Source organism: Vidua chalybeata, chromosome 16 (assembly GCF_026979565.1).
Source record: "Vidua chalybeata isolate OUT-0048 chromosome 16, bVidCha1 merged haplotype, whole genome shotgun sequence".
Taxonomy (NCBI): domain Eukaryota; kingdom Metazoa; phylum Chordata; class Aves; order Passeriformes; family Viduidae; genus Vidua; species Vidua chalybeata.
In genome coordinates, this window is record NC_071545.1 from 16,207,683 (window position 1) to 16,226,032 (window position 18,350).

Genomic DNA, 18,350 nt, shown 5'->3' on the forward strand with positions numbered 1-18,350 from the left:
AAATAAATTAGCCTCTTGCACTCAGCCCTTCTCACCACCGAACCACGAGTGATGAGCAGCTGCTGCTTAAGTAACAACCAGAATAATGAGCAGAGTAAGATCCGCAAGGGAATATTAATTCTCAGAAATAACATTTTCTCCCCCTTTTGAAGTTTGCCCTGGAAGCCCCTGTCCTGGCGTGGAGGTGAGCCATGGCCCGTTGGAGCTGGCAGGGAGGGGAGTGGTGCTGCTCTGCAGCATCCTCTGCCCCACACCACCAGTGCCAATACTCTTCCCTTCCTTCCTCCCCTCAATCCCAGGCCAGTCTGGCTCTTCCTGGCCTAGCCAGGTGTAAACCTGCTGTGCTTCCCGTAACTACCCAGTGACCTGCAGCAGGGGAACCAACAGGATTGACACTGGCCACTGCAGTGCAACACTGGCCACCACCACACACTCATCCCAGCTCTGCAGCCAGGGAAGAGCCTGAGCAGATGGGACAAGGCCACACTGGTCTCTGAGCTAATCTGTGTGTTTGCAGGCAGGCTGGCCCAAGTCAAATTAAGCAGGTAGCTGTAGCAGCCAGAGCTTCTTAGTGGCCATGAGTGAGCCCCCGTGGCCTGGCACAGGGCTGAGGGGAGCTGCTGGCACCAAGATCCCCTGTGGCAGCTCCCTGGGCACCATAAGCCACCTGTCCCCTGGGCCTGTCCTGCTGCTGCTGTGTGTTTCCCAAAGCCAAACGGGCGTGTTTGTCTAGCCCATAACAGCAGCGACCCAGTTCTGAGCCCTGCTGTGCAGGAACGAGTGTTTTCAGGAAGCTCATCCCTCTGAAGATGTAAGCACTCCTGAATTTCAATTCTTTTATCTCCTCTCCTTGGCTGAGTCATCCAGGGACCGTTCCCCTGACGTGTGGCTTCATGTGTACACAATCACCATTATACAGGGCTGCAGTTTGGAGAAAGTGCCTTTTTTCCCAGTGGTGATTAATGATGATAATCTTCCCTCCCGCTGAGCCTCTCTGGTACCTGTTGCAGAGCCACCATCCCCAGAGGACGCGCGTGCACTTAATGTGCCACCGTCAGGAAAACGACACATCCTTCTGCTGGAAGAGACACAGAACAAGCCTAAATGGGCTGTAGGTTTTCTTTGCCTTGTTTCCCACAACACCCATTCCCATCTGTCCCACATGGGTCAGCAACAGGGAGGCAGCAGTTTTGAAGTGCTCTCCCAAGCACGTGGGGGGATCCCTTGGCTAATCCCGTGGGGCTGCACGTGGGGGGATCCCTCAGCTGCTCCCCTGGACAAGATGCTGTTAGCAGTGGGGTGGCTATTGCACTAATGACTTGGACTTGCAATTTTTGCCAGGGCTGCTGGTCCCAGGGAGGCAGCCCTTTGGTAGAGGCAGCCCTTGGCAGAGTCTCTGCCTTGACAAGCTGCAAGCACAGGAGTGAGGGCATTAAAATGCTTGTGTTGATCTGGCAGGGGCAGCGCTGGGACGACAGGCAGTGATTTGCTGGGAAAGTGGGAAATGACAATATTCTCCATCAACATTATTATAGGGCTGTGCCTCAGGGTGGACAACCCAAGAGCTGCGAGAAAGACTTTAATTTGCTTTTTCTCCCCAAGGAGAGTTAATGGCATTTAGTGCAGCTCTGGCCACCAGCCACCCAGGCCCTGAGCCACTGGGGCACCAAGCACCCTGTGTGCCACGCCAAGCACACGGCAGAGCTGAGGTGATTGTCCTCAGCTGGGGCTGGGGCTGGCAGTGGGTGAGGTGCCCCCCTCCTCCACTCAGCTCTGCAGAGACACAGCACATCTGAATGAGCTTGTCAAATGAAATTTTCTGTCTGGTTAGAAATGGATTTTCGAGCTCCTCGCTCACATGTAAACATTTTTAGTGGTCCCCAGCCAAATCAGAGCCAGTGAGAGCAAACATCAACCTAAGCAGACCCAGTCCCTGCAGGGAAATCACTGGCCACGGAAGGAAACCAAATGCATGATGGCTTTGAAAAGCATCCATTAAAGTTGTGCTGAAGTGATTCATGGTGCTGGTAGTTAGACTTTAATTAGATCTTAATCATGTAATTTTATCTTTGTTTTAGAGATTGGAGCTAAATGAATGGATTGGTCTCATAACAGCGCTGTGACTGAACGCAGCACTGTCACACGGCAGCCCTGTGGCAGGCAGGGATGGGGCTGAGAGCTTTAGCCTCTTCGGGTGTTCTAAACAAAATGAGTGTATTTTAAATAAAGAAAGAAATTTATTTAAAACACACAAATCTGCCAGGACCTGCCAACACTCAGGGAAGGCGGAGAGGGAAGGAGCAAAGAGGAGGGACCATGGAGCCTGGTGTGAGCCTGGGCACCGGCTGCCCAGCTGCCACCATCGCCGTGCCCAGCCAGGGATCCCTGGTGGGTGACAAGGAGAGGCAGATTGTTTTGGCTGCCAGTTTGGACCCTTCACTGAATTAGCAGCAGAGTAACTCATCTCAGTCCCTCCTGGGCACTGTTCCTCCTGGGCTGCTCTTTTGGGCATCCTCCGAGTTGTGGCACAGAGCTGCTGTGCCCTGCAGTGATGCAGGTGGACAAGGGGATGAGCATGCCCTGAATGGCAATGGCAGTGGGCACCATCCTTCTGCTACCGTGCAGGAACCCTGGACATGTGTCCCAGGAGGGGGTTTTCCTCCCTTGCACATGTGGGATCTGACAGTATCTGCCCTGCCTTGCATCTTGCTCTTCAGTTACTTTGTTTGAGCCATACAAAATGGGTTCAGGTTTGCAGAATTAGTCCCTATGGCAGGACTGGGACAATGCTGCTGAGCCACAGTCCAGCTCTGTGGGGCACAGAGCCCACCAGCAGGGCTGCCCTGGGATTCACCCATGCCTGGCACAGGGACCATGTCCTGAAGCACATCCCCAGCAGCCACGCCAGGCTGGGAATGCAGCAGCTCCATTCAAGTCTCAGGTTTTGCCTCTCTGAGCCCTCTGAGCTCTGCCCGGACCTGAGCTCTGCCCAGGGCTTGCCCCTGAGCTGGCAGGGAGGCAGAGTGACAGCTCTGTGCTCCATGGCCATGGTGCCAGCTGCCCAAAGCTCCCCTGTCCCTGAGCCCTGCCCTGCCCTTGCTGCAATGGCAGCGGCCCCTTCCCACCTTCCCTTTCCTGCTTGATATGCCACAGGAGCCACTTGAACTCATTACTGTGGGAGATTATAGGTCCCCAGGTAATAACGAGTCTTCAGATAATTACAAACAGATTCTCTAATAGGAATGAACTCAGTTGAATCCATTCAGTCACTGGGTAAATATTTATCCCTAAGCTGTCCTTATCTCCAGCCACTGGAGCGTGCCAGAGATGGTTTGCTGTCCTCACACCGTGCTGGCTGCCGGAGCCAGCTGCGGGGAGCGGGGGTGTCGTGAATGAGCGCGTTAAGATCCCTTAAAACCTTAAAACACCTATTCACAGCAGGGCACCTGTGCTGACCTGGCCTCATGCCGCGGCTCAGGGCTGGCCGGGACTCAGCATCACATGGTGTGAGCCGCAGCAGCTCCCCTTTCCCTGGCAGCTGGCAGCAGCTCCCCTTTCCCTGGCAGCTGGCAGCAGCGATGCCACGGCCAGCCCGCGGCACCGCGGCGGGCTCAGAGCCCCGAGCGCTGTGAGCAGCCCCAGCCGGGGCTGGAGGGCCTGTGCCAGGGCTGCTGCAGCAGCCGGGGGTGCGACAGCCACAGCAACTGCGGGCAGAAGGTGCGCTGGGCAGCTGGCACCCCATGGGCCCCACGAGCTGCCCCTCGGCCAGTGGCGAGTGCCAGCCCCTCAGCCGCCCGCCTGCCGGGAGTGCCAGTCCCCTTTTGCGTGCAGCCGCAGCCCCGGCTGTACAGGAGTCACTAATTGGAGCAGCCGGCTAATTAGCTGCCAGGTAATGAATTATGCAGCGATGCCTAGATTTCAGTGCAGCGTCGATGCCATCAGGTCCTCTCGTGGCAGCTGCTCGCGGAACCCTGGGCATGGAAAACTTTCAAATCAAATGAAATGCGCTGATCCATGAGCAGGGGCACGTCCCCGGCGCCGGGCCGGGCTGGCAGCCGCGGGCACGGGCAGCTCCTCCTCCGCAGGGCTCGTGTTCGCCGGGGACTTGTGCCCTGTGAGCGCCGGCGGGCAGCACAGCGGCGCTGGAGGAAGGGCAGCAGCGGGGCTCAGGGGCTGCTGGTGTCCGGGAGCTCCGTGGCGATGAATTCTCCGGGACGGGTTCCTGCGGAGCAGGCGAGGGTTGGCAGTGCAGAGCAGACCCCAGAGCCTGCTGGTGAGCAGTGCTGGGGAGCCTGCAGCGCCGGGGGCACCGCGGCGGGACACGGGGACAGCTGCCAGAGGGACACCACCCTGTGTCTCTGTGCTGCCCGGGCAGGTCCGGGCACCCCTGGGTGTACCCATCCAGCTGTACCCATCCAGCTGTGCAGGGCAGCAGTGACAGAGCCCCGAGTCACACCGGCCCCGTGCTCCTGTTCCTTGCTGCAGCCTGATGAAATAATAGGAGGAAACTTGACCTACTTGAATGTATCTGAATCCCAGCTGCCCCTGGGCATCCATCATCTCCGAGGGGCTGGAGGGCCCCGTTAATGACTGCATTTATTTGCTGCCCACTCTGTGTGCGTGCAAGGAGCTGTGTTAGGAGCACACTGCTGAGCCCTGCAGTGGGGGGACAGGGCTGGGAGTCCCCCACAGCCACTCCCAGGATTCTGCCTGCTGCCAGTAAACATGGAGCCAGCAGTGAAATTGAATCATATTAGCTTAATAAGAAGTTAATCAAATTTTCTCGGTGCTCACAGTGCTGTGATCCTGCCACGGTCAGAGTGATAACAATGCTCCTTGTGCACCAGGAAACACCAGGACTGAATTTAAAGAGCTGGCCCAGTGACCATGGGGAGACACTGGAGTCGGGGTGCTCCCAGGGCAGCTCCCCCCGGGTCAGGGTGTCCTCATCAGGAGACAGGCAGGGTGAGGAACCAATGGGGACACTATGCCAAAGATAAGACCCTTGGCTGTGAGGTCCTGGGACAGTCCCAGAGGGGAGAGGACGATTTTGGGAAGAGAGGCTGCTTCCAGGCAGGAGCAGTGCTGCGACTCCGTGGATGTGCCAGAGGCTCTGCTCCTCTGGGCAGGGCACTCGCCAGTGATGTGAACAGCCAGTGAAGGACTCCCTCGGCCCAGCTCGTCTCAAGAGCTCTTCAGCACGAGTAGGATCAGGGACCACTTAAATCACATTCATTATGTTTAACTATTTATGAGCTGATAAATATTAAACAGCTGCTCTCGGGGACTCAGGCCTGAGTGAACCCATCAAAACACGGAGCACACGATGGCAGTGGCTGCTGTGGGGACGGCCAGGTCCATGCTCTGCCAGGGATGGCTGCAAACAGTGGTGTGACAGCCCTGAGAGCAGAGCCCTGTGCCCTGTGCCCTGGCTGGGGAGAACCCAGGCTGGGCTAGCAGGGGTGTCCCTCTGGCAGCCCCTCTACTCGGCCTCACGTCACCAAACCAGCACCACTCCGTGTCCTCACCAACCCCTTCCATCCTCATCAAACCTCTGCCCTGCCTCCTCGGCATGCAAATTGTCTGCTTGGGGCTTTTCAAGCCATTTTTAAGAGCTCCTAATGTGCTCTGCATTTTCAGCGCAGCCCTGCCTGCGCCCTCATTTGCTCACCCTTTGGAAAGCTAATACTTGATTTAAGCACATTTCTGCTCCTTCCATTTATAAGGACAAATGTAAAGTAATTGTTTGATATCGCAGCAGTTTCCTCAGGCTCCAGCTCTAATTTCCCACTAATACAGTATTGTCAGGAGGATCAATCTAACCTGGCACCTTCTGCCTCCTTGGAGTGGATTGGAAATGGCTTTTCTACTGCGAGGCTGGGATTTGTGAGTCTCGCTGTGAATGTTTTTCTCCTTTAAAGGAAAAATCATACAAGCAAATATCCAATTTTCCTGTCAATGGCCATTAATTCCCATCTCTCCCTCCACCTGCCCATAACTGCCTCTGGGTGCCCTCACTGCTGTGTCTTCCCCTGCAGCTGGCGTTGGCAGAGATGCAGATGGGGCTCTCTTAGGTGTCCACTAATTAACTCCAGTTGTTTCCTATTAGAGCTCACTGGTTACTAATCACTCACAGTAAGGCCTTGCAAACTGGTCCATGGTGTGCTGCATCCCTACATGGCCACGGTGCCTCATTCTGAGCCATCCCCAGCCCCGTGGCAGAGGATGAGCCTGTGCAGCCCCAGGCAGGGCTGTGCCACAGGAGCCCTCGGTGGTGTCGGGCTGACCCCTGTCCTGCCCGAGCCCCTGCCCCGTTCTCTCACCTGCCTGAGGGTGTGGGGGCTCCCCGTGGGCCCCCAGCTCTGCCCGGGGGCTGCCCAGCCCTGTCCTAAGAACAGCCCATGCATACGGACTGGTGGAAGCCACTTTATTTACATGAAGGGATCACAAGCTGAACAAGGAAACTAGTGCCACTAAAGTACCCGTAACAGCAGGATTCTGTGCTTTATTCACAGGACAAAATATCAGTACAACAATTTCCATGGACTCCTTGCCAAGCAGATACATCTCACTGTCCTCATGGGTACACATGGCGCGCAAGTGACAAAGGCAAAGGGCAGCTCTCCCTGCCCAGGACAGGGCCTGGCAGGGACAGTCCCACTGCCACTGTCCAGGAGCACCCATCTGCTTTGGGACACAGCGGGATGTGCTTTGGGGCAGCCTGAACACAGCCTGCAGGGTGGGGCCATCCCCGTGGCCCTGGGGACCACGTGCTGCTAAGAGCAAACAGGACCCCGCAGGGGAAGCCAGGTCACTGCTGACCCACTGGGACAGGCGGTGCTGCTGGGCACTCATCCCTTAACTCTGAGTCTTCCTCATCTTGGTTCTCTGGAGCATTGCAGACTCCTAAGGGACAGGGAGCCCCTTGCCTGCCTCTGCTCACAATTCTGGGCAGGCTGGGCTGAGGGGGTGGGTCCTGGCTCCAGCCCCTTGGGCCCTCCTCAGAGAACACTGCAGCTTCTTGTCACTGCAGCTCTGCTCCCGGACACTTACTCCCACCTGAAGTCCTGCCCAACTGTTTCATAGAATTTGATATTATAAGGTCTATAAAAGTCCCGAAGCTGCTCGATCACCTCGGGGTCTATCTGCACGTGAGTCCTGCCCTTGGACTTGCCAAGGCAGCGAGGCAAGCCGCTGCTCTCTGACTTCTTCAGGCACGGAAAGCCTTTTGTCTTGTTGAAGTAGAAGTGCTTGTCTGTGATAACCCGTTTGATGCCCAGGAAATCCTGGACTTTGCCCATCTCCCCTGCTGGGTCCGTGATCAGCTTCTCTCCACTGACAAAGTGAATCTGCGAGAGGGGGAAGTACTGGAGCCAGCTCTCCAGGTGCACGGCGTACATCCCGATGCGGATGGCGTTCCAGGAGGTGTCCACCAGCCCCAGGCTGCGGTTGCGGAAGGTCAGCCCCTCGAAGGTGGGGATGTCTGGCTTCTTGGAGAGGGTCTGTGTGTAGTCCGAGATGGCGCGGGTGACGGGGTTGCGCACCACCACGATCAGCTTCGTGTCCCGGGACATGTTGAAGATCCGCCGCGGGGCCTCCTTGGTGACAAAGTAGCTGGGGGTCTTCTCCACGGTGATCTGGCTGTCAAGTGTTCGTGGCATCAGGCTCCTGCAAGCGAAGCAGAAGGTGACGGTAAGGAAGGAGCCGGGACAGGCACCGGGACTGCGCCATGGGGCTGGTGACATGTCCCCTCCCAGTGGGACAAAGCAGGCACCGATCCCCCCACAGCGCTGCGGAGGACCTTGGCCATGGATGACTTCCAGGTCCATCCCAGTCCCAGGGGACAGCCTGGGCAGAGGACGGGGGCACTGGCAGCCCCACGCACTCAGTAGCAAGTGTGTGTCCAGTGCCAGGATGCAGGAACGTGACGGCTGTGCCACCCCCCCACCACAAGCAGCCTTGGGGAGCAATGGACAGGCCCCAGGGGGCTGTGCTGCTCTGCTGGTGGGAGCTGCGACAAGGAGCTGCCCAGGGATGTGGGGCTTGTGCCCACTAGGGTATCACCCACCCCAGCAGGGCCTGACCGGGCCCAGGAGCTCCAAATGGGCTCCTGGGTACCCCCATCTGTTTCTGGCACTGGGAGCTGGGTTGCAGGCCAGGCAAGGAGCACCAGCCTGGGGGAAATGCAGCATCCCTGCAGCCCTTAATTAGTGCTAGCTTAGCACTAATTAAATCATTTGCTTTGACATCTGAACATCCAAATCAAATAAAAACTAATGGGATGGACAGATTTATAAATTGGTCTTGTATTACTAGAGTAAACTATCAAATCCACTGCAGTCAGATTCATGGCACTGGAGGTCCCCTGGCTGGAGCAGGCAGGCAGCAGGTAGGGAATGCCTGGCTGGAGTGGACAGGGAGTTGTGGCAGCCAGGATGAGGCCAGCACCCTTCTGCTGCATCCACACCCCAGCAGCACCCTGTGGCAGCAGCAGCTGCTGTGGTGTGAGCAGGCACAGCCCCAGTTCAGCTTGTGGAGCTCCTTGTGGCCCCCACAATGCAGATCCCGGGCACGGTGTGCCCGGCTGGCCCCACAGAGGGTGCTCGGCCCTGCACGGGGACCTGGCGCTGGTACCGCCGTCACCCGGGTGCCCTGGGTGCCCCGGAGACTTTTGGCCAGCAGCAGCCAGGGAAAGCAAACACACCGTCCCTCTCTGCATCCCTGTCTGCAGCTGTCCCTCCGGAGAGCCCAAGGCACTGGGTCATCCGTGCCACAGACCCGGACAGCTGCCAGGGCTACGAGGGCTCCCCCGGCTGGGTCAGGGCATGACCAGGACCTGGCACCTCCAGCATCCCCAAAACACGGCCCATGGCCAGTGGCTTTGGGTCCATGAAAGATCTCACTGGGAGGAGGTCCAGCAGCCGCCCACAGCACCTGTGTGACCACAGGACAGAGATGGAAGAGCCAGGGCACGGTGGGGAGTGGTGGCACCTGCCGAGGGCACCCTCATGTGCTCTTGACCAGCTTCCTAATTCGAGAGAAAACAAACTAATTAGTCAGCATAAATTAGCAGGGCTGGTTCACTGGGGTACCTGAGCATGGATGGCGCTTAATTGGCCTTTCCCACTGCTCTGCTCCAAACCCCATAAATCCCGATTACGATTCCCGTTGGTTAATGACTGTCAGGAAGTGCAGGCACATGGTTCTATCTCCACATCACAAACAAGTTTCATCATAAATCAGCACAGGACAGCTCTGTAAGTGATTCACTATTACAATATATTGTGGAGGGTCATAAAACTGCTGTTTCATTAATGGCTCATCCTCAAGCCTGTTAGACTTTCATTACGTGAGTTATTAGGTCCATGCATTCAAAATACAAAATTACAGGTTCTAATCCATTATGAAAAACACAAAACCTCTGCATAGTAAATTACTGAAATGAGACAAGAGTTGTTTTTTTTTAATGGACTCCCAGTGTTTGCTGCTCCTGAGCAACAGAGACTGCTGAGACAACAAAACACAGCACGGGCAGATAAATAAATCACCAGTGAAGCCATGCAAGGGGGAGAGATGTCATCCAGGCATTCATTTTCCCGCTAACGTCAGGATCCCCAGGGCTGCAGGAGCAGGGAAATGCATGGCAAACTTAATTACACCAGGCTTTAAAATAATATTTTTGGACTTCCGCATTCACAGGGTTATTTGCATACAAATAGCATGTCACACAGCTTTAAGGCCCAGGCTGGCATGTGTAGGTGTGAAGGTTCTTGGTGCTGGCCCACAGTGCCACAGCTGCGTGGCCAGGGCTCAGCCAGGAGCTGCTCCTGCTGCTCCATGGGCATGTCCTGTGGCTCCGCTGCTGTCCCCAGCTGGCCTTGGCACTGGCTCCTGGCATGTGCTGAGCCAGCTGCTGCCAGCATGGGGACAGGGATGTACGAGTGACACTGGCAGGGGGAGGATGGCTGGGGCACTGGCTCAGCACATTGCTCTGGCTGCAGGGACAGCATTAATTCCTCCTGAATTAGAGATTCCTTTCACTAGACTTGCCCGGTTCTTAAAGCCCTTTATTGCCACTTGATATGGGCACTAACACTCCCTCCCGCCCAGATTTAGAGGTTGTGTTTGCCCCTGTTAGTGACGTGGGGACACGTGCGGGTACAGCCCAGGGGAGCTGCTGTGCCCTGCTGTGGCCCAGCCGTGCCCTGCGGTGCCTGGAGCCAGCCCAGACCCACAAGCCCACCACCCCAGCCCCCACAAGCCCACCACCCCAGAGGCGCTGGGCAGCAGCAAGGCAGAGCCTGACCTGGCTGTGGCAGCATGAAGGCAGCGACTCGCCCTGAAGGGGTTAACTCCCCGCCAGTACCTTCCCGAGCCTGAATTATTAATTTTGTTATAATCTGCCTTTGGGCACCCCGCGGCCCCTACAACGCTCCCACATTAAAGAAACATGCGCTCCCTCACTGGCTGTGCCGCTTTGATGTCGAACATGCGTGAAACACTCTCCCAGGGAGGAATTTGTACAAAATCTCATCAAACAATTGAGATATTGCAGATAAGAGTGGGGAGGGCAGTGCCCACTGATAATCCCATCACAGCCCGGCCCCGGAGCAGCTCTGGGTCAGTCCCTGCAGTGTGCAGAGGTTGGCTTGTGCGATCCTGAGCTCCATCTGCTCAGCGGCACGGAAACAAACTGCTTAATTTGGCAAAAAATCCCAAGCGCCCGCTCCTGTGGTGAGGGCTCCGCGCTTCCCCTCTGCCAGCTGATGTCACCAGCAGAGAAGGGTGGGCTGCGAGCGAGTCTCCAGCTGCAGCTTGATGCGCTGGGAGGTGAGCACGGCAAGCACAGGAGCCAGCACTGCTCCAGCAGGACTGTGCCGTGCCGTGCCGTGCCACGGGCGCACACACAGCTGACAGCACCCTCAGCTCCTGCCTGGCACCTCTGCTCAGCAGGACAGCGGGTGGCAGTGGTGGATGAAAGCTCCAGCAAAGCTACTTCTGGTAGCTTCGGGAAGTTTAACAAAACTGGTTAAACAAGTGAGAACCCGAGGTGTGATGAAAATAAAAAACTCTGGCTGAGAGATATCACAGGGGGCATGGAGGACACAGCGATGTCCTGGCCGAGGGCTGCACCACCCTGCCAAGGCTGCGAGGGGCTGAGGGGAGAGGGGGGATGCCCAGCAGCCCCGCAGCCCCAGAGCAGAGCTCTCGCTGCCCTGCTGGCAGCCCTGCGGGCTGGGGCCAGCTGGCCCAGAGCAGGGCATGCCATGCCCAGCAGGACAGACTGGCTGCAGCCCCAGCCTGCAGAGACAGCACCGTGTCCACAGCCACAAACATCACCCAAGGGGGGGTGGCCCTGGCAGCAGCTGGCTACCCCACACTACAGCAGCCAGGATTTAATGATGGAGCAGCTCCCTTTAATAAATGTTTATGTTCAAAGAATTTGCACCAGTGCTTGCAGACAGCTAATGAGGGACATTTCCATGCATAAAAGCAGAGCGAACACAGTAATTAACTTTGTTGCTGATTCATTTTTAATCATTTAAATGCTCCAGAGATTTGCAGTGTCCTTTAAGTCAAGAGATTCTTTTCCAAAGGGCACACTGCCATTGCCCTTCACAGACACACCTATGTGTGACTCTCACCTTCCTCAGTAATCGCTCAGCACTGACAGAGGGTCTGGCAGAGGCCAAGGACAGCTCTGAGGGCAGGGGAGCTGGGAAGGAGCAGGAGAGAGGGCTTCCTGCACAGCTTGCACAGAGCCCAGCTCCCAGCCCTGCTGCGGGCTGCCCTCTGCTCACGGACTGGCTGGAGTCTCCCCCTTTCCCATTTCCAAGGCAACTCCTTCTACAGGTGAAACTTCAAAACGGAATACTCGTTTTTAAAGCCTCTGCACGTGCCCCAGCTGCTGCAGCAATTCCCAAGCTAGCAGCCTGCGTCAGAGCCACGGCGGCCACTTGGCCACCTCCCTGTGCCAGGTGAGTGCAAATGGCAAATGGACAGTACAGCCAAGCACAAACCCCACCGACCCCGTAATGGGTCCTGGAGGCTCCCTGTCACTCAGAGGCCCGTGAGCCAGCTCTGGCCCTTGCTCCCTGTGTGCTCATCTCGGGGCACACACTGTGGGCAGAGCCCGGCCCCACCATGGACACCCAGGGTCACCAGGGCCTGCTGTCCTTTTCTCGCCAGCCTCACAGGGCAGCCAAGCCCATGGTGTGCCAGGTCACCGGCTGAATTTGGTGCTTCCAAAGCAAAGGTGAGAACAAACTGCAGCATTACCAACCAGGTGAAGGAACGGAGCTGGGATTCACATCTTTAATGCCGAAGGCGAGGCACCCCACGTGAGCTCATCTCCAGCCTCTCTCCCAGCTCCTCAGAGAGGGAAGCTGTCCTGGCCCGAGTGAGGGTCTTGGCAGCACCTGGTCCACCCCGGGCAGGACAGCAGGACTGCTGTCCACGGGCAGCACGGGCATGGCAGTGCCCAGGGAACGCTGCCCGGGCAGTGCCGCATGCAGCAGTCTCTGCCACGGCTTCCGTGCCCATTCCCCAGTGCCAGGGCACTCTCTGAAGTCAAGGAAATTTCAAAGCATCCTTGAAGCTGCTGCCTTCCTCTCTTCTCACTAATTAACTTTACCCAAATGCATGTCAGTAAAGCCCACAAACATGTCGCCGGGCAAAGCCTAATGGGCTCCCATTTGTGCGTGTGCCAGCCCGGCCATTAGCCGGGAGCAATTAGCAACGGCCGGGAGCAATTAGCGTCTGCCGGCTCTTTGCTTGCCCTGCCACAGGCCCAGGGGCACGGGGACACAGCCATGTCCCCTGGCAGGGCTGCACGGTGCTCCAGCCGCCTTCCTTGTGCAGCTGCAGCGCCCGGAGCACCCCAAAACCAGGGGCAAGGCAGGGATGAGGGGCAGGGGCAGAACTCCAGCGGTGCCGGTGCTCCAGGGACCTGTGGCAGCAGTACACGGGAAACCAAGCTCGGCCCAAGTGCCATCCCTGGGATCAGGGCGTCAGGCAGGGGGGTCCGTGCAGAACCAGACGGGCTCTGCCCTGTGCCAACACCGCCCCTGGGCTCAGCTGTGGCAGCCAGGATGGGTGGGAGCCAGGATCAGCCTGCCGCTGCAGCCACAAGGAAAAGCCCCTCTCTGTGAAAAGAGCTCTGGGCATCTGACAGGATCACTCAGGAATCCTAAGGAGAAAAACTGCACCCTGAGACGCTGCAATTAGAGCCACTACTCAAAGTTAACAGCAATTTAAATCACACCATCTTCCCTGTGTTCTGGAAAATATTGAAGGTTATTGGCCCACATTACTTGCAGCAGGAAAAAGCTCAATATTGAACATTTAGTGCAGGATTGGTAATGAATCGATATTCCCCAGTAGCTGCTGTTTGGTTTCAGTTGTCTTTAAACAGACCTTGCTAAAAATATCTTTCCTGTAGTGTATCTGTAGCTAATGAGGTGGATTAGAGACTGATGGGAACTGGAAGCAGCACGGGGGCTCTGGGTCTGGAGCCAGTGAGTGGGCAGCCCCCGGATAGTGGGGGGTCCCCCCCGGGGGAGCCCGGGGTCTGGCTGTGCCCAGCGTTCATCCCCCTGCACAGGGGGAGCTGGGGCTGCTCCGGGCCACGGCAGCAGCGAAGGCAGGAGGCACCATGAGAGCAGCTGTGAACAAGCATGACATTTGGAGAGGCAAGGACAGGCAGATGAGGAGGTGTCCCCTCCCGCTAGCTCTGCCAGCTCTGCGTCAGACAAATGCCAGGGCAGGGGAAAATGTGAGAAAATGATAACCAGCGTTTCTGGAGCACAAAGGGGCTCAGCTCTCATGCTACTTGCAACTCCACCAAAGACCAACTTGGTCTCTCCACTTGGGTCTCCACTGGGGCACGAGGGAAAGACACAGCTTGGCACTCAGCAGCCAGGGGCTCCTGCAGGCAAAGTCTCCACTCACAGCAGGGAATGCCTTCACCTTTGCCTTTCCAAGGGGTCAGTGCTCCGGGCAGCCTGCAGACACCACCCTCCACAGGCATGGCAGCACCTGCTCTCCCCAGCTGGAAGCTGGAACACAGCCCCAGCCAGGCCAGGTGCAGCCCCCCACTCTGGGGTCCTGGCAGGCCCCTTGCAATCCCTGCTGCCCCCAGCCTCTGCTCTGTCCTTCCTGGGCCACGGCCACTGGCAGGGCTCTGCTCTCCTGCTCCCAGGCTCTTGGCAGAGTGACAGGAGCTTATCCCGCTGTGGGTTAGACCTGCTCCACATTAATTGCTCCAGTTGCAAGGAGGAAAATCAATTCCACGTTTTATACTTTAGCAGCCTCTGTGCTTAAGTTTTGGCACATTTGTCAGTTTAAAAAAAATAAGGTAATAAAACCAAGGAAGTGTCATTTAATTGTTTTAGCTGAAGTAATTTGGAGGCCCCGCTGCTCTGGCATGATCTCTCTATTGATCCAGACAGAGCCGGGCCCTGGGGCAGGGAGCTGTTCACCTGGCCACGCTCCCACTGCTGCTCCCACCTTGCTCCAAAACCGCCCTGCCACTGCCACAGGCTGCATCCCTCCTGGTCATGGACAAGTCCCTTCACATGGACAATCCCAGGCTGAACAACGGCTCGGGGTGGGAGGTGTCTGCTCGGCTGCAGCCCCCCAGTGCCAGTGAGGGGAGAGGGCACAGCTCCTGCCTCCTGGGTCAGCACCACTGCTGGTGTCCACAGGTGCTCCTACATGCCCCAGGCAGGGTCTGTCCCTTCATTCAGGGCAGGCTCTGTGTCCCAAACCTCGTAAGGGAGTAGAGTCACAGGTTCAGTCCTGCACTGCCCATGAGGCTCACAGCCCCACATTTCCCACGCTGACAGCACACAGGGGAAGCACAGCCCAGAGCAGTCACAGACACAAGGATGCAGGGAAGGATCCCAGCTCAGGATTTGCTTCTCAGCTAGGTGCTGAGCCCATGCAGCTCCCCTCTGAGCGAGGGGCTCAGCCAGGACCCATATTCTGCTCCATCACCCATCCTGCCACTCTGGGTGTCTTTCAGAGAAAGCACTGTCCTCACATGCCTGTGCTGCAGGGCTGCTCACAGCTGCTGGCTTTTAGGGCATGCAGGATGGGTGACAGTGCCTGATGTTGGAGGGAGGGTGTGGGAATGACACAGACCTGCCAAGAGGCAAGAGCAGATGAAGGGTATTGCTGTAGCTACTCTCTGAAGGGTAGGAGGAATGTGGCATGCTGCAGCACACCTTCAAAGAGGGAAATAGCTTCAATGAGCTTCACCTGTGCCTGTCTTGGCTCTTCTGTCACCTGCCACCAGTACTGGCACCAAAGGACCAGAGGATCTGAACATTCCTGGCTGCAGGGTCCGCTGTGACCCCAGCAGGACACAGGGCAGCATTGCTGAGGTCTCTCCATGCAGTGCCTGCGCTGCCTCTCAAGGCACGAGCCCCAGGTACCAGGAGCCGAGCAGCGCTGGGAGTGAGCACTACGTCACACTGACTTCCCAGCTGCTTTGGAACTGGGGACATCTCTGCCAGGAAACCGCCGTCAAGATGGAGGGCAGGAGAGCCCGGTGCGGCCCCAAGGCCGCCTCCTCCGCCCACCGTGATGCTCCGACACTCTGGCAACGACAGCGTCCTTTCCCCTGCTCTGAGCTACAGGCGGCCGGGGCCAGGCCAAGCTCCCCTCTGCTTCCCGAGGCTGGTGCCCAGCAGAAGCCCCATGGCCTTGCCCGAACACACCCAGCACTCTACAAGAGCACAGCAAGCGCCCGCCGGTACACTGGGTGGGAACCACGGGGAGCAGGGTGTGAACCGCTGGCAGCAGCGCTGAGCCCATGGGCGCTGTGACCTGCTTAACAGCAGCACCTGCTGCCTCTTCCAGAGCCCCCTCAGCACCTCACAAAAGCCCTTACAGGAATTAAAATCCCACCATCTCCTGCTGGAGACACACTCGCTGACCCCTGCAAATGATCAGAGATTCCATATAGATCCACAGTTACTCGAGTTCAGAGAGATGGGATGGCAGAGGACAAGGACTGTCCCTCTCAGGAGCCAGCGATCAAACCTGGCAGCAGAAGCGTGCCAGGGTGCACCGAGCGGGGGTGCGGGAGGACAGTGCATCCCGAGCAGACACTCACACATTTTGGAGAACCGTTCACCCAGGCAAATGTTTCCTCAGACGGGATGGAAGGGATGCCCTGGCATCGTCCTGGTTCCTGGGTGCCTACCGGCAGGGCCGGGACTCGGGGGGCTACAGCCGAGAGCCCCGGCGAACGGGCAGGACCGAGCCGCGACCCGCTCGGCTACAGCAAGAGGAGACCAAGGAAAACTCCCTGAGTGCGGCCGGGCGACAGCCTCCGCCGCCCGCCCGCCCGCCGGGACCGCTCCGGCCGCTCCCGCCCCGCCGGCTCCATCGATTGACCGAGGAACGCGGACCCGAGTCCGCAGCGACAGCGAGAGCGCCGGGAGAGGAGAGGGGACGCAGGCGGGCAGCGAGTGCACGCAGTGTGCAGGCACGGGGATGTTCCGGGACGGGGGACGGCCGGCGGCCGGGGACAAGGGGGTGCCCGGGGCGGGCGGGGGCCGGTCCCGCAGCCGCCCGCCCTCACCTGTACCACTCCAGCCCGCGGTGGTAGTTCCTGTCGAAGAAGTGGGGCTCGGTGCCCAGAGCGCGCACCTCGGGGTGCACCCGGATGAACTCCAGCACGGCGCGGGTGCCGCCCTTCTTGACGCCCACCACGATGGCCCGCGGCAGGCGCTTGGTGCCCGGGCGGGCCGGCCCCGGGGCGCTGCCGGCCGGCGGGGCGGGGGGCGGCCGCCCGCACGGCCGCGACTGCTGCAGAAGTTTCTTGGCGGCGGCGGCGCGGGCGGGCGGGCAGCGGGCGCGGGGCGCGGCGGGGCTGCCGCAGCAGCACAGGAGGCTGTAGCACAGGTACGAGCAGGACAGCGACAGCGTGAAGAGGACGAGGACCCTCCCTGCCAGCCGCCGGGACGGAGCCGGAGCCACGGCCGGGGCCCACCCGCTCGGCGCCCTACGCGCCATGGCTCCATGGGGCCGCGCCGCCGGGCACGGCGGGCCCCGGCCCGGCGCCCCGGCCCCGGCGCGGCCGCTCCGGCATCGCCCGCGGCTACGCGGCGGCGCGGCCGGGCCGCCCGAGGGGGCTGCGCCCGCCCCGGCCCCCCTGCGCCCGCCGCCCCGCCGCGGCCATCCCCGCCATCGGGCGGCGGCGGCTCCGCGCTGCCTCCGCGGGAAGTGCCGGGGCAGCGGCGGCTGCGTCGCTATTTAAGGGGCCGCCTGACGTCAGCGCCTCCCGGAGCCCCCGCGGCCGCTCGGCGGCCGGTGCCTCCCCCGGGCCGGGCCGGGGGTACCGCCGCGCAGAGCCCTTCCTCCCGGGACCGGGCTGCCACGGGGCCGGGGCGGTCCCGCTGCCCGCCCAGCCCTGCCCTGCCCGGACCCGGTGCCGCTGCGATCGTCCCGTCCCCGGTCGCGCTGTCCTGCACGGCCCTGCCCCGCTCTGGCCCCACATCTAGCCCTGAACCGCTCGAAGCAGCGCTGTGGAGCCCGGGGGCACTCGCCTCCGTCCCCGCAGCTGGGTCGGAAGCGGCGCCTCCCGCAGCCGCGCACCCTCCGCCCGGGAGCGGGGACCAGCAGCAGAATGGTGTGAGCAGCCCTCGCCCGGGAGCGGCGGCCGGGGCTCGGGGCTGCGAGGGTCACGGCCGGTCCCCGGGTGCCCCAGCCCGGTGCCAGAGCCGCGCTGCCCGAACCGTCAGCCCCCGAGGGGAGCGCGGCGAGGCCGCCCCACGGTAGCAGTCGCTTCTGTCCTCGGGAGGGCAGGAGGAGCAGCCATCGGCCGCCGCGGTGCCGCTGGTAAGTAGGAGGGAAAAGCTTTAAAGTGACGCATGAATTAAATTTCACTGCCGGGCTGGGGCTGCTCAGCCCCGCCTGTCCCGGGCCTGATGCCCCACATGCAGGCTGACCCGGGAAGCCCAGCGGCTGTGGCAGAGTCTGAATGCGGGCTGCTCCATCCCCATCCCCGGCTCCCCTTTTCCTTCCTTTCCTTTCCTCTTGCACCCCGACATCCCAGGCTTCCACTTGGCTGCTCCTGCTGAGCCGAAGGGCTGCGTGCGGCACCGCTTAGACATTAGCAGCCATCGCTCCTGCTTTCTTAGCATTAGAAGCTTGAGCGGCTGCAGAAAACTACTTGTCTTGTTCCTTGGGAAGAAGGATGATGACAGGGAGAGACAGGCAAGAAATGCCAGCCCGACACAAACGAGGATGCCGCAGGCTCCCGGCAGCCAGTCCAGGGCGGGGACCAGGTTCCCTCCTGTGCAACACCCAGAACTCAGCGCAGACGTGAGAAACAATGG

The 18,350-nt window shown here is 59.3% G+C and overlaps 1 protein-coding gene across 1 annotated transcript; it reads right to left on the minus strand.

Annotated features, from left to right (window-relative positions):
* Window positions 1–6,413: 6,413 nt before the first annotated feature.
* Window positions 6,414–17,053, minus strand: HS3ST2 (heparan sulfate-glucosamine 3-sulfotransferase 2). The gene is made up of 2 exons (XM_053957952.1): window positions 16,592–17,053; window positions 6,414–7,668 (listed from the first exon to the last, which is right to left on the minus strand). The coding sequence occupies exons 1-2, from the start codon at window positions 17,023–17,025 to the stop codon at window positions 7,050–7,052; spliced, it is 1,053 nt and encodes a 350-aa protein (XP_053813927.1). The 5' UTR covers window positions 17,026–17,053; the 3' UTR covers window positions 6,414–7,049.
* Window positions 17,054–18,350: the final 1,297 nt, after the last annotated feature.

Bases quoted from the DNA above. Each gene is read 5' to 3' on its own strand.
- HS3ST2 (XM_053957952.1), bottom strand. From the start codon at position 17,025: ATGGCGCGTAGGGCGCCGAGCGGGTGGGCCCCGGCCGTGGCTCCGGCT. The intron at 7,669-16,591 runs GTGAGGGCGGGC...CTTCGCTTGCAG, and splicing joins CGCGGGCTGGAGTGGTACAG to GAGCCTGATGCCACGAACAC.